Raw genomic sequence first — 14,654 nt, 5'->3', positions numbered from 1 at the left:
GTCAGCTCTCTTTTAGGTTTATCGTGCAATGACACTTTATTTGGACACAAAAAAAAACACCGATATCTATTACCATGATGAAAATACCCCTTTTAAAGAGGTACAACGTAATGCCTTACAATATAATTGCAATTTAGTGGGGAATTACTGAGTACTTATAGCACCCTTCCATAAAATATGACAACTGATATGCGCCTGTGTGCATTTGCGCATTGTAAATGTTTGCGACTAATCTATAGCATTCGGCTAATCGCCCTGTTATCACTGTCGCCACACTAACCCCAATCACTTGAGCTTGCTTTTGTATTTGTCTTGCTCGACATAGAAATTGGCGTTCTCCTCCACCAGCTGTTTCCACTTGAGACCCAGTTCCTTATAGCTGAGTCCTTGGCCACCCAGTTCTTTGGGCAGTTGATCACAGGTCACAGAGGTTCCCTCCCGCCGCACGAAAAGTCTGGATCTAATCTTCGGCGTCATGAATATTCTGAAGTGGTATATTATTATGACATATTTTAGATATAGCATATAGTATTACTTACCTGAAGGTATTTAGAAAGAAGTTAACATGGCGCGGGGCGTTGGTGAACTCCAGTAGCTTGGGCTGACAGGGATAGGCGGTCCAGCTTTCCACGGACCGCTTGATCAGCTTGGGGTTCATTTGGAGGGCATGGCCCAGTTGGACGCCCTGCATGTCCAGAATCGCCACCATTCCGCGGGCACAAGTCTCGGGCTCGAGCTTTAGCAGCAGATCCAATATCATTTTGCTGGTCTGGGAGGCAAAGGTCGGATATGTGTAAATGGTGAAAACATGTTTATCAAATATCCATAAAAAGAAAAGGAATTAATCAGAAAGTATAATGACATTATAACAAAGTCTTTTCTCTGTGTATATTGTATATAGTATAGACAAGATATATAGGCACGTATTTCCCTGACTCACCTTAAAGACATTGTTCTGGCTGTGGAGCTTGGGATCGTGTGCCGCTGTCCGGATGACCACCACCATTCTTTGTTCCGCATCCGGACCGATGGGTAGGAACACCCCCAGATTGAGTAGCTCCTGGATTTCGGGCAACTTGGGATCGCGATTATCGAACCACTCGGTGCGCTCCGCCCTCATTTGGTAGAAGGTCTTCAGCTTCTTCTTGGTGCGCTCCACATCGAACTTTGAGGTTCTGAGGAAGAAGTGCAGGTTCTCGAAGGTGTTGCACCCGTTTACGTGCGGGTTGTCCAGGAGCCAATCGCTGAGCTCCTGCACCTGCGCCAAAACCCGTTCGGGGTCACCATCGCTGGAGGCCACTTGTCTCTTGGCACTGCTGCTGCGCGACCACATGGCGCTCTTTTGGGGACGACGACTGTCGGCTAACTAAAAGAATTGTTTATAAACAAATTGCGACATGCACTCGCCAGTCGATATAAGCTTTCCAAGCTTTTACGCGTACTCAGCGTTTTTTTTAATCGCTCGTTTCGTCAGCACTTCGCACTGGCGGATTCTAAAAATACATAATTGCTGATCCATTGCAAGCTTAATTGTTGCGTTTTGGCGCAATTGGATTAATTTAATTCGAATTGATTGGCGAGAAGCGCTGACTTTGTGGCCTGTGTTTTGTATTTTGAGCTTGCCGATTTCGATAGGCCGGAAGCACGCTCGTTAGAGATGGGAGACTTTGAATGAGCTTACATTCTCTGCTAACCCGCTGTTAACTCCAACTTTGTAACGGTTCTGTGATCTTTTCTTAACAGTGAGGAAAACATTAAAATTAAGTTTTACTCGTTTTTTCTATCTTGGCAAATAAAAAATGATTTTATATTGCACAATTTATATGCATTAACAATATGGAACAAAAATATTATTAGCTTAATATTTACATTAAATAGATATTTTTGACGGTTAATGAAAAGGTGATATTGTAACTATTTTAGACTGGAATGTTTAATGATTTTAATATATTTTATTGGTTAGTCCAATATGAATAGGAACTTTGTAAAGACTCCTTCCTATTTCTAAGCTAACACTTCATGCTTTGAAATAAAACTAATTAGAATACTAACCTAGTTTGAAGGCACAGAACAAGGCTTATGAGATAAGACGATGTGATTGATGAGCCCAAGAGGAAAACTTGGTTAATTTGCATGCAGGTATGCCACTTACTTTGGGTATATAAGCCCAGCATATTTGGATGGTTCTACAGTTAAGATTCAGCATTATCATCATGTTTTCTCGTGTGCTCTTGGTTTGCTTGGCCCTGTTCGCTGTGGCATATGCACAACCTGTCCCTGGGGATACGGTCGATGTCAGTGATGGTGAGTCCACATACTTTACACGCTGCAGCACTTGGTTAACCCTCTTTTTAGTTCCCCGTTCGGGTCTAGCTCGTCCTTTGGTTGTTCCCGAGCCAGACGATAATCCCCAGCAGCGCACTTTGTTTCTTCTCCTCCCGATTCTATTCCCGGAATACTATTACTACTCGTAATTGAATAAATAAAAAACATTGATCAAGCTTATTTTACTGATTTTATTCTCGGTTTGGTAATTTACAAGCTAGAAAAGGGAAAACATATTATTTTTCTAAAAAAAAGTTACTGAAAACCACATCGAGTTGTACTTTAAGATAAACTTTATTCACATAGAAAATAAATAATGGTTACACTTCAACACTTTGCTCTGCCAATTGCCTCACCATAAGTTCCTCCACATATCCTCCGCATAGCTCATTCTGCTCGCTTTTATGTAATTCTCTTAGATCGACGCTTATGTTTTAAAATAAAGTGTATATTTACAAAGATGTTTTTACGCAAAACTTAAGTCAACTTGTGGGGCGGTAGACATTGGTTTTCTGGGTGAAAAGGACTCAGGAGCAGGAGGTGTTTGGTGGTGCGGGATGGTGGTGCTGGTGGTGGTGGTGCTTTTTGGTGGTGCAAGTGCTCAGAAGGCCCCGTTGAAGTGCAGGTTTTGTGAGGCGAACTGCGGTATCCCGTGGTTGAGAGCTAAAACTTTACTGATTACTTTCAATTCGTCAAGATTTCTTAAGCTGCTAAATTGACTAAGATGATTGCCGCTGGGGCCACTCGGTCTGCTCTTAAAGTGTGCATTACCTGGACTAATGTCGCCGCTGGCTTTTGGTTGCTGCTGCTGCTGCTGTTGCTGCTGCAGATATTGCTGGGCGTTCTGCTGCAGCTGGTTGCTCAACTGGGGCGTCAAATGCTGCCTGTAGAAGTTCTGATTCTCCAGGCTGGGATTGGTATTTAGGCCAGGCTGTTGGCTAACAATTGTGGTGGCAAAGGAGTTGCTGGGCTGGATCTCCACGTTGGCATTCAGGCCAAAGTTGCCCACTCCCGTCTCCTGGCGGAACTGCCGAGCCCTCTGTTGCTGCTGGAACACCGCATTGCTGACGTAGTTGGGCACCAGCAACTGTTGCTGCTGTACGTGTTGCTGCTGCTGCTGCTGTTGAAATGGCTTGTAATTGTTGTGGGGCAAGGCCTGAAGTGGCGACGCCTCGGCCGGTGCAAAGTTGAACTGATTGGAGGGCTGCACCTGGGGGCTCTCGTTCGATTTCTGCAGAGATTGCTGCAAGTTTTGGTAAATCTGCTGCACTGCATTCGCCGGCGGCTTCTGGTAGTTATTCGCGTTTATGTTGCCATTGTGCAGGGCGAATTTATGACCCGCAACGGCATCGCGCAGCGGCAATTGCTGCTCAATTGGATATGTGGGATAAATAACAGTCTTGGTATGTGTGCTGGGTATAAATTCCACCGAAGGTCTTATGGAGTAACCGCCGCCCAGAGAGGGCGGTTGCAGGCCCGTCTGAATGGCCTCCAGCGAACCATGTTGCTGCTGGACTTGCGGCAGTTGCTGTTGTACGTGGTGCTGCTGCTGCTGCTGCTGCTGTTGCTGCTGTGGCTGCAATGTGCTAGGTTGTGCAATGGGGGTGCCCTGGAAACGGCTCTGGGTCTGCTCCTCCAGCAGCTTCAGCTGGCGCAGGATCAGAGCCTGTTGCTGCTGCGCCTGAACCTTCAGCTGGTAGATCTGCTGCTCCAGAGCTCGCTGCCGCTCGATCAGGTAGTTGTTCACGCTGGGCGGCTCAGCCAGATTGTTCAGGGGTTCCTGCTGATATAGATGAAGTAGTTTTAAAATAGACAAACAAGTATTTTAGATTTTGAAATAAGGACTAAAGTATACTCGTACCTCAAATAGATATAATCATAGTCTCGAATTAGTTTTTCAAGAACAAAATAGTCTCAAAATCATCTAATCTTGAAATTGAGAAATCTACATTGATTGAATCATGGCTCACTTTTGAGATCAAGAGAAACCGTTTTTCAGGGCATTATAACTATTCTAAGGTATTAGTAAGATAATTCTTGAATATTAAACAAAAAGGTATTTGAAAATCGACCAAATTGCAGATGTGTTTTAATGTTATACTAGCATACCTTCACATAGTTGCTGGTGGAGCTGGCCAGGAAGGCGGGAGTGGTGGAGAAACCGCCGCCGGCAGTGGTACTGGTGCTCGTGCTGACCTGGGTGGTGGTGCTGCTGCTGCTGGTGGGCGGAAACTGTGTGGGCAGCGCAGTGGCCGGTGGCTCCGATTCCAAGACATTCAGCTTGGTGATGGTGGGTCCGATGTGGGGCAGCTGTTGCTGTTGCGGTGGTGCTACGAAATTGCTGCTACGCTGGTTGCCCGCCAGCAGGGGGCGGAACTTTTGGGCAGTGCCCCGCTCGTCCAGATCCACAGTGAAGGCGGTCACCAGTGGAGCTTCCTGGATGCGAATGTCCTGCTTGTCCACCAGCTCTATGTTCTCCCCATCCTCGTTGTGGGTGGGTCTGGGTGTGGTCGTTGTGGTTGTCGTCGTCGTGGTGGTGGTGCGACGTCTGGTGGTGCGGGGTCTTGGCGTGGTGGTTGTGGTGGTGGTTGTGGTGGTGGTCGAGGATGTGGTGGTTGTGGGTGTGGTGGCCCTTCGCACATTGCTGATCTCAAACTTAATCTCATGGCTTCCGCTGTCGTGGGAGATCTCGTTGCTGCTCACGGATCCGGAACTGGAGGAATCCACGCTCCGGGTGAGCTGGCGATTCTCCGGACCCTCGGCCGTCGCTGATTTCGGTTCGAGTGGCAGGGAGACTGCAGTGGCGGTGGGTGAGTTCTGTTTCCGTAGCGTGGTCTTCTTCCACAGCTTGGAACGGTCAATGAAGGAGGATAGCAGCTGCTCCTGGGCGTTCTTCTCGTCGAAGGTGGCCGTGTAGAACTGGACAGTGGGCACCACAGGTTCCGGCTCGTTTCCCCGGGTGCTCTCCTCCAGAATCTCATCCTTCTCGCGGTGTGAGGGCATGGTGGAGGTCTCTGTTTGGAGGAGAAGGGACCGGGATCCACTGCTGCTAGCATTCTCCTCGCCACTTTCCGTGGCAGCCGCCTCCTCCTGCTCCAGTTTATCGATGGCCCGCAGTAAGGCCTGCCGCACGGAGTAGTCCAGCTTCTGAATGGCCTCCCGGGGAATGATCTCGTTGCTCTCCGTGCTGGAACTGTCCACCTCCGCCTCCTTCTGCTCCCCACTCGACTCGGCACTGGCCACATGGAGCTTCAGAGCAGCCAGCAGAAGAATCGCCAGCAAAGCCCAGGGCAGGCTGTTCAAATGTCTCTATTTAGGGAAACAACGAAACCAAGAGAGAGGAAACATTAATGGATACGCTTAGACTTAATAACTTAATAAGGTCGGCAGCCTTCTCTTGGGGGTCTTAGTTTCAGGCCTCATTTGCCCTAATGGCCACTGATGCTCGGCTAGTTGGAGACACCTTGGGCGCCGGAGCACCTGGGAGCTTGGGCTAATTGTCTGTGACACCTCAGCCATTAGTAAAAGTGGGTTTTGCCGAGTGGCTTGCGGATTTATTCAGCTTGTGCCATTTTTCTGCTACATTAAGTAAAATTAAGTTTGGTAATTCTTTCAAAATAATTCGTATAAAAAATCGCTTGCAAAAATGCATAAAATTCACCTAAACGAATTTAAAAATGAAACTTGTTACATCTAGTTAGCGAATTAAAGCGAGGCATGTATTTGTGATCCATATTGGTGTTATTCGTGGGATTTTTGTAACAACATAAGGTCTACGAAAATTTCATAATTTCGAAAAAAATGTTAGAGATTTTGGTAACTTTACATAGGTAAAATAGTGACATAAGATATATACAAATTTTTTCGTTAACTTGCATAATAAATTTCCTGATTTTCCTGGAATTGTGGTGAACTCTTTGGAATTTCGAGTGCATTTCATTCGCCAGATTAGAAGCCAAGCCCAATTGCGGGAAAACTTTTGCAAGCTGGTGGAAAATGCAAGCACGGTCTGCAGCCTGTGACCCCTTCTGCTGTGCCAGCCAAAGCCTGCTAATCGCGGCGTGGAAATCTTTCCGGCACTTGCGCAGATGGAAAATCATAACGCATTGTACATAGTTTTTGCTGGTCAGGCTGCCCACTCATGGCATTCGGTTTTCTTTCCATTTTTGGGGGGAAGCTCTGCCTTTGCCTTGCTCAATTTCCCATTTTCAACAGCTTGGCGATTGATTCCTGGTGGTTTTTCATGTGCTTCGGCGAGACCGTTTGCAAATTGGCCGGCAACTGGCCGGGCTTGTTTTTCTGTGGCCAAGTGCTTAGGCTAATTGTTGCATCAACGACCGGGAATTCGGCTGGCTGGAGAGCCAGACCATCTGACCACCTGTCGCCGGAGCTACGTGGGTTCCTCGCTGCGATTTGGTTTTATTTTGGGTATTGCTTTCTGGCCTGGCTTTTCTGGCTCTTGGGGGTTCACTCTGTGTGCTGGGCGCTGGGTGCCGGTGCCCAGGATTGTGTGGCAGTCACGTTGCTGCCACTTGGCACTTGGCATTACTCCGCATTGCTGGCCAAATTTGAACAATCGTGGCCCAGTCGTTGCCTGACTGGAAATTATTTAATCGGCATCAGCGGCGGCGGATGGAATGAAAAGCCCATTTGATTCGCAGCAAGGATTCCAGCGATTTGCGATGCCAATGTTGCATAAATCTTCGCTGTGCACGGGGAATAATTTCTAAATATTTTAAGATGATATCTGAGATGATTTATATTTAAAAAAATGAAATTATTGTGCGAGAAACTTTTAAAATTTATGAACTTAAAGGTTTAATGATAAAAATACTTGTTGATTTAATGACCTAGTATAATATTTCACACACCTTATGCAGTAAATACTTAATATCTTAAAATATTAATGAAACAATTAATTATTTAACGTACAAATAAATTATAAGCTATAAATTATAAAAAAGTAAACAAGTATTTGGGGAGGTTAAAAACTAAATTTTTAAACATAAAAGTGGAAAGATTTAAATACTTGTTGAAATATTAACTACCCCTTAGAAAGCTAACAAGATTGAACACTTGTGAAAGACTTAAGAGTTAAAGCCTCAATAAAATACTAATACTTTGCCTGGACTGGGTTAAGTGCAAAAATTATTAAGTCAATTTTTCAGTTTTTCAGACCCTGAAGATCATCAATCTTGTCCGTTGATTAAATCTTACGACTCTGCTCAACACCTTTGACTGGGGCTCGTCCCCCAAACTTTCTACTTGTCCGCCTTCCAATAGGCGAAGTCGTCTCCTTTGATGTTCAATGCTATAAAATCGAACATGACTCGGGTTTTTCACCTTCAAATAGGATGGCGAAAATAAGCATTATTGTTCATTTCAGTTGAAACTGGCATCCGCCCGCCGCCCGCCGCCCGAGCCAAGGCCAGAGTTCAAGTTCTGCTAAAGGGCAAAGCATTATGGACCACGCCAACGGCCAGGAGGCAGAGGCAACCATTTCTGATGGGAAGTAAGCCCGGTCGGCTGGCGTTTCTCCCCACAACTTGTTTGCTATTGACTTTCCGCCTGGCTCTCCGCTTTTTGGCCAACGAAATCGATGGCGTTGTCTGCCTTGCTGCCTGGCCGCTCATTTGCGTCAATTTCACTATGGAAATCATCGTGAACATCAAGTCAGCCAACCCAATGGTCGGACAGTCCGTCAGTCGCGTCAAGTTGGCGCTAAGCTAATCAAGTTTATATGTACCGGCTTTGATTTCGCGGATCGGGCTGGGAAAAGGTACGAAACAAATGGCCGGGGAGGAGGATTCACAGGCCCACGGCACGGCAAAAGGAAATAGCAATCATCATAAATCGTAATGGTCAGTTGGGAATCTCAGCAGCTATATTAAAAGGCAGGGGCTCGATTGCATGTGGCCGTTTCCATTTATTTCATTTCGGGCCATTTCCCTGCCATGTTTGGCACTCCGAAACACGTAAATTCCATGCGGCACTCGCGGAAGTGCTTAATAGTAAATATTTGGGATATACGAGGGTATTACTGATTATGCTGCCGTAAATAAATTTGAATGCATTTTACAATTTTCACAGGTGGTGGAGGGTCCTAATGGTTTAGTATCACATTAAGCTTTAATACTTAAAAATTCTACAAAATGCAAAGTTAATTATGTAGACGATTTCACTTTAAATTACGATGAGTAAAGAAATTGAAACCTATTTTTATAAACATTTCTCTGAGCTAGGTAAATACCTTGTGCATTTTTAAGTAACTTTTTCATTATTTGCTATTTATTTTTAGATTTCCATATAGCCAAGGGCTAACAAGCCTGGCAGCAATTCGAAAATTTCTCCGTTTAAACATCGTGCTAGTTCCCAGCTAAAACCCAATCAAAAGGCGCCGCGAATTTCCGTTTTAATTGGATGAATATATTCACATGGCAAGTTAAAATTAAGAGGCGCGTAAAACGCCATAAGGCAGCTCAATAAAATTCCTTTAATTATCCATAATTACCCTCGGTGGCCGCTGGGTTCCGCAAAGGCCCGCGGTCTTGGCTCAACCGCAAACATGCGGCAAAGTGTAAAAAGTGATTTAACAACAATCGGACATCGCCAATAAATTAGCAATACCTCAATGGATAATGGCCCAGAGCTGTCTATATAATTTATCCATCTCTTGTGTGTGGGTTGAAAGTGTTTTCATTGTTTTCCCCCCTCCCCAGGCATCTCCTCGGGCCAAGAGAAGCGGCAGTTGCATAATTCGAAGACTGACCAAAGCCGAAACTTCACTTTCGACGTGCTGGCCGGACTGGGTAACCCAGTTCCACTGGACAACAATGAAAAAGTGGCACATCATATTCGCGTATGCCAGTAATTCGAGCTGTCAGTTGGGCGGGGGGAGTTTGTGTTTTTGATTTCCCCGTTTTTTCCCCCTTATTGTGATTAATTTCACGCCTGCCGAGCGCCGCTGCACCTCAGATATTTCGCATTCTGCAGATGCATTTTGCATTTCGCATTAAGCAATGCCCAAGCCCGCGGCGGTTGCATCCTCGGCCGCAGCCACAAGACTCCACGCATTATTAAGCAGCTGGCTGGCTGGCAAGATGATAAAGCCCGGGCTTCGAGAGCCGGCCGAAAGTGGTTTATCTGGCTCTGGATGTAACAGTTCGCCTCATAACGCAATCCCCAATCCGAAGACCCATCCCCTCGCCAATTGGCGAGCCAGTGCAAATTGGCGTCCATGGCTTATGTGGGCCAGCATACGTATTAATGTTGTAAAAATTATGTTGTAATCCCTCTGCCCCGACAAAGTCGTAAAATGCAACCGCATTTAATGCTGATATATTTCAATAAAAGCTTGTTCAAGACAAGTTCACACCCAGATAAACGATTGATGGCCTGGAGGGTGAACCCTTGCGGGTATATTCATCTTCACACAAAGTTGGTATAAACGGCCCATTATTATGATATACAAATTGGACGGCATTCATAACCAAATTTTTGTCAGATAATTAATACAATGGGACTGATCAAAGGCACAGGCGTTACAGAAATCTTCTTTGGTTGAGATACATGATCAGCTAAAGCCAAATGTAGATGTCACCTAAATAGGTATCTTATGGTTTTAGACTCTAATAAGTTTCTTAATGGGCTATGGTCGAACACAAAGAAGGTTCCGTTTATAAAAGAATTTAGAAGAGGGAATATAAGGTAACTTTTTGAATAGTCTCTTAAAAATATATATTTAATTCTCATAATTTACCAGCATTTCTTAATAAACACAACCCTCCTTTAGATCCCTAGATCCCATGTGAGAGCATGCACAAATCGATGTCTCCGCTGCTATTTAGTAGCCTTTATCAATGATTGTCTTTCCTTGGCTCGGTTGCCCAATAAATTTGTTACAGTATTTTATGGGCTTTTAACTGCCTTTGTGGCTACCAAGCTGCCTTGTCCACGGACCCATAAAAAACCTCCGGAATTGCGTGTGTGGGCCTCGGCAGCCTCTCCTCTCAATGGGAGCCACGCCACGCCATACCACACCATCCCATCCAGCGCGATACCAGATAGCAGGTCCCGGCCAGCCCATTTGCATATTTCACACTCACAGTTCGAGGCTGACGCGCCCTGATCTCAGCTTTGTGGCATTGCTTCCACCCGATACGATATCAATAAAATCGCTGGGCCTAGGCTGTTTTGACATGGAAGCGAGCTTTAGACTTTTGATTGGCATTGATTGGGTCGCTGGATGTTGACCAATAACGCGAGATATCGTATCTCCTCGGAAATCGGATTCACAGCTGTTTACATTTCGATTAGGGCCCATTTTGCAGACAGTTATTTGCATATTTATGTGCATTTAATTGGGTTTTGGTTTTCGTTTCGCCTTTGGCTTGTGACGGTTATATGGCAGATCGCATCTCAGCCATAAGGTTATTTTCGGCTGATTGGCCAGAGGTCAAGTTGGCCGATGGACCGCCGATAACCAGCTGAAGTTCAAGTCTGCGCATCAAATTGAATTTGCCAGGCAGATGATAATGATATTATGCCGTCTGTTGCAACAGGTTTCCAGCAGGCATATGAATCTTCATTTTTTCGCCACGCCAAACTCTCGCTGGCCGAGTGAAAATCCGCGGAGTGAGCTTATTGACCAACGCTTTGGGCCACCTTCCCCGCAGCGTTTCATAATAAAAATAAGACAAAATTACCGATGTGCGCATATTACGATAAATTTCCGCAGCCCATCCTCACCAGTCGCAGTCATGGCGCTAAAGTTTTTCCAACCTATAGAAATTTCTGTTTGTTTTTGGTTCGCGTAATGTCTGCCCATTGTTCGGGGCTCGGGTTTCGAGGGGGGCTGCCGGGGGAGACCTCTGTATTTTCTTTTACCATTTTTCCCCCGCTTTTTGTTTTGCTCTTTACATCTAATGGCGCGTCGAGACAAAAATGCAATGTCAATGGCATCATTGGGCCGTGTGCTGGGTACCCGGCAATTTCGGTTTCACTTTTATCGATGCCCGGGCATCAGGCCTCCTCGGCTACGGTCTCGGGAGATCCCGCTGTTGAGGAAGACCCGTGATGAAGATGCTGCCGGTGGCAGAGATCATCGGTGGCCAGTGGAAGTGGTAAGTGCTGGGCATAAACAGCCTTTGTTTGGCCTGTCTATACGGTTACACATTATTATGTAAATCGCTTACATTGTGTGTGCGGCGTCGTGTGCCAGTTACCACTTGAGGGGCACCAGCCGAGCAGCCACAGTTGCCAGTTCGAAGTGCTGCTGTTGACCTTTCGGCGGCCAGATGCGTCGATGGCTTTGCAAAACAAAAGACTTAGGCAACGAACTCGGCGCTAAACTCCCCCTAAAAGCGTTGCATGACCGCCAGCCCATCCATTTCCACTGCACTTGCTGATTCCACAAGTGGCGATGATTTATTCGAGGGGTTTTACCCCTCCGCCGCCACTCTGGCTGCCCATCATCTATCATATGGTAAATTGTAAATTGCTATTTTGACAATTGCACAATTTCGTGCAGAGTCTGGTCTCAGATACAGATCTCCGCGCACGACATGTGTGTTCGCCGCTCGGTGTGCGGGCGGATTTTTCTTGTTATTTATTTCTTGTTGAATCCATGAATTGGATATCTTGTGAATGAAGCGCCGATCGTGAGTGAGTGTGCGGCACTTTTACTTTTGTTGCGGCGGCGGCGGGTCAACAGTTCCGATAATCAAAATCGCAATCAAAGTAGCACTCCCCCGATCTGATCAATCACTGCGAAAATGGTAGCCCCGCGGCGCTCGAAAACGTTAATTGAAATGACCGAGTGAAACTCACGGGTGATAAAATTCCTTGTAACGCATTACCCGGGTTATATTTCGGATTTTTGGGGAAACGATAGCCAATGACTGGGATCATTACTTAACCAATTGTATTTTACCATGTGCGGGGACGGGCTTTCATTAATGAGTAGTACATTTTCATGTTTTTGAATTGTTGATGTGGATTAGAAATTACCACAAAGGCGAAATTGTATTTGGTATTGCGTATGTACTTTCTTTATATGGCCTAACAAAAGAAGCAATTAGTTTTGTTAGTTTACAGCGATGAGCTCGGATATTTGGGGGTGAAGACACCCAATGACTTTCTGAAATTAGGCACCTATATATTGATATTATTAAGGCATTTGTTTGGTAAAACTATAAAACTGGTCTAAAGGTGTGATATCAAAAAGATCCCTAATGGGATTTTCCGTTCAATTTTAAAATTAGAGATTTCTTCCTTAGTTTTTTTGAGCAAATAGGGAAAACCCCACGGCGCATCCCTTGACACCGACTGCCTCTGGATGATTTATGACCCGATGGCTAATTTTGGGCCGGTGAAATCAGCGGCCGGCAAGGAAGCCGCCGCTTTTTTGCCAGCTTAAACAGAAAAGCGAAAAAACGCAGCATAATCAATTTTAAGCATTGTCAAACTGCAATTATGCAACGGTGAAAAGTGAAATTTTATTGCATGTCAACAACGGCAGACATCTACACACATCTTGCGTTTTGGGACGTCTTCGCGGATGACTGGTGGATGGGCTGGGATTGGCCGTTTCTTGTTGTTGCTCTGGCACTGGCACTGGGACTGGGACTGGGAGTCGATCCGGTTGCTCGGTTGCTCGGGTCCAGTCGAAGGCTGCAGCCAACTCTCAACTCTGGCTGGCGAACAGGTCGCACTGGCCATTTGAATTTGCCCATAAACTGTCGATTGCGCAAGCTGGAAATCGGATATGTCCGGGGTGTGGGCTTCGACCTGGCTGACATGCGGGCCAGAAGGCACATAAATCCTTGTGCAGACTTGGCCAATCTAATTGGGTTAAACGACCGTCGCTGCGACCAGCACCCGAGATTTAAACGCCTATTATAACCACCATCATCTCGCACTGCGACCTCAAAGTCACGGCTTTATCGGTCGCCTTTGACGGTCTTAATCGGGCATAGTTTCCAAATGGACTTTGAGTGATTAACGGTCGTAAAACAACTCGATCGGTAGCTGGCACACGCATTAAATGCGGCTCACATGTCGCTAATTAAATTGTTTTATTGGCTCCGAAATGGAATCATTAAACGGCATTAAAAACCCATTACACAAATGAGTTGGCAGATGACTTTCAATAATTTGGTCTGGCCAAAAACTGAGAAATCCCATGCATATATTCATGGTTGGGCTGTCTGATCGATTGGCGTCGATCGAAGCTGTCAGATCATAGTCCGCAACTCCCACGCCCGGGCTGTCGAAGTGCCAAAAATGGGAGGGGCTATTTGTATGCCTTACTAATTTACTTAATTCAATTAGCAATCTGGGAGAAATTTCTGTTGAGTTGAACAACAAGAGTTAGGGGATCATCAATTAAAATAATGCTAAGTGATCGCTTCGTGGAAAACAAGTTATCAAGTTAAATCTTTTTAGAACAAAGCTTAGTAAGGTATTAGTATTATTTTTTAACCAAAACTATTAAAGATGCTCCGAATTACCATTTGACCATAAATAATGATTGTAATTTACATCTTGTTTTCAGACCTTTAGAAATTTCTTAATACCAATAGTTTCTTGTAAATAGCCAATAAAAATGTTAAGTTGTCAAGGTAAGAATACCTTTTAAATATATTTCAACTTATAAATAAAATACTTGACCACTTTGTAATGCAGTATTTTACACTGGTACTTACCACCAGCATTTTGATGATGTATCTCAGTGGGATATATCCAAATTTATGGCGCTGTAATCCGATGGCTTGACGACCACTCCGCAGCACTTTCTGCCTCGCCTCCAGATGGTGCACGCAATAAAATCGTAATTTTCGAATCGAGTCAGAAACATAAACTAATCAAATGCGAATTAGCTGCCAACGTTTCCCCTATTGTACTTGGATTATATTCATTTGATTTGTATAAGGCCAATACGCCACGGGCAGTTGGCCGATGCTCGTTGCACTTTATTTTCGTTTAATTGCCAAATTTCGAATCGTTATTTTCGAATTAGCGGACAATAGTTCACACCGGGCGATAATTTTCGCGGCTCAGAGCTAGCAAGATTTTGTTTTTCTGATTTTCTGCTTAGAGGTTGTGCTTTATTTTCCGTTGTTTTCTATTTTGTGGGCGGCCAACCGCTGGCGGAGGGAAACTGAGCCAAACCAAACCAAACCGTCTGAACGCTCGATGCAGACTGAGGCGCGAACGACTCGAGGTTTCCTGGCCGAAGACAAAAGCATAAAGCCACAGCCAAATCCACAAGCGAAGGCCTGAAGATGCTGCAGATGTTGCTGCCGGGCGGCAACATGTTGCTGGCGTGC

The 14,654-nt window shown here is 45.3% G+C and overlaps 2 protein-coding genes and 1 non-coding gene across 4 annotated transcripts; 1 reads left to right on the top strand and 2 right to left on the bottom strand.

The window, feature by feature from the left end:
* Positions 1-10: 10 nt before the first annotated feature.
* On the bottom strand, positions 11-1,618 carry LOC108031979 (retinol-binding protein pinta). The gene is made up of 3 exons (XM_017105773.3): positions 941-1,618; positions 540-769; positions 11-484 (listed from the first exon to the last, which is right to left on the bottom strand). The coding sequence occupies exons 1-3, from the start codon at positions 1,331-1,333 to the stop codon at positions 286-288; spliced, it is 822 nt and encodes a 273-aa protein (XP_016961262.1). The 5' UTR covers positions 1,334-1,618; the 3' UTR covers positions 11-285.
* A 584-nt stretch (positions 1,619-2,202) lies between these two features.
* On the top strand, positions 2,203-2,505 carry LOC108031340 (uncharacterized). The gene is made up of 2 exons (XR_006367333.1): positions 2,203-2,304; positions 2,356-2,505. It is a non-coding gene; the product is annotated as an uncharacterized LOC108031340 (transcript).
* A 93-nt stretch (positions 2,506-2,598) lies between these two features.
* Positions 2,599-14,511, bottom strand: LOC108032210 (ras-interacting protein RIP3). Of its 2 annotated transcripts, none has more exons than XM_017106070.3 (4): positions 14,031-14,511; positions 4,435-5,634; positions 3,097-4,108; positions 2,599-2,988 (listed from the first exon to the last, which is right to left on the bottom strand). In XM_017106070.3, the coding sequence occupies exons 1-4, from the start codon at positions 14,037-14,039 to the stop codon at positions 2,927-2,929; spliced, it is 2,283 nt and encodes a 760-aa protein (XP_016961559.1). In that variant the 5' UTR covers positions 14,040-14,511; the 3' UTR covers positions 2,599-2,926. The 2 variants fall into 2 exon arrangements, with proteins under 2 accessions (XP_016961559.1, XP_016961560.1); XM_017106071.3 differs by having other exon boundaries at positions 3,097-4,105.
* Positions 14,512-14,654: the final 143 nt, after the last annotated feature.

The sequence above is a fragment of the Drosophila biarmipes genome, chromosome 3R (assembly GCF_025231255.1).
Source record: "Drosophila biarmipes strain raj3 chromosome 3R, RU_DBia_V1.1, whole genome shotgun sequence".
Classification (NCBI taxonomy): domain Eukaryota; kingdom Metazoa; phylum Arthropoda; class Insecta; order Diptera; family Drosophilidae; genus Drosophila; species Drosophila biarmipes.
Note: the sequence above shows the minus strand (reverse complement) of the source record. Positions and strands in the feature narration are given on the sequence as shown.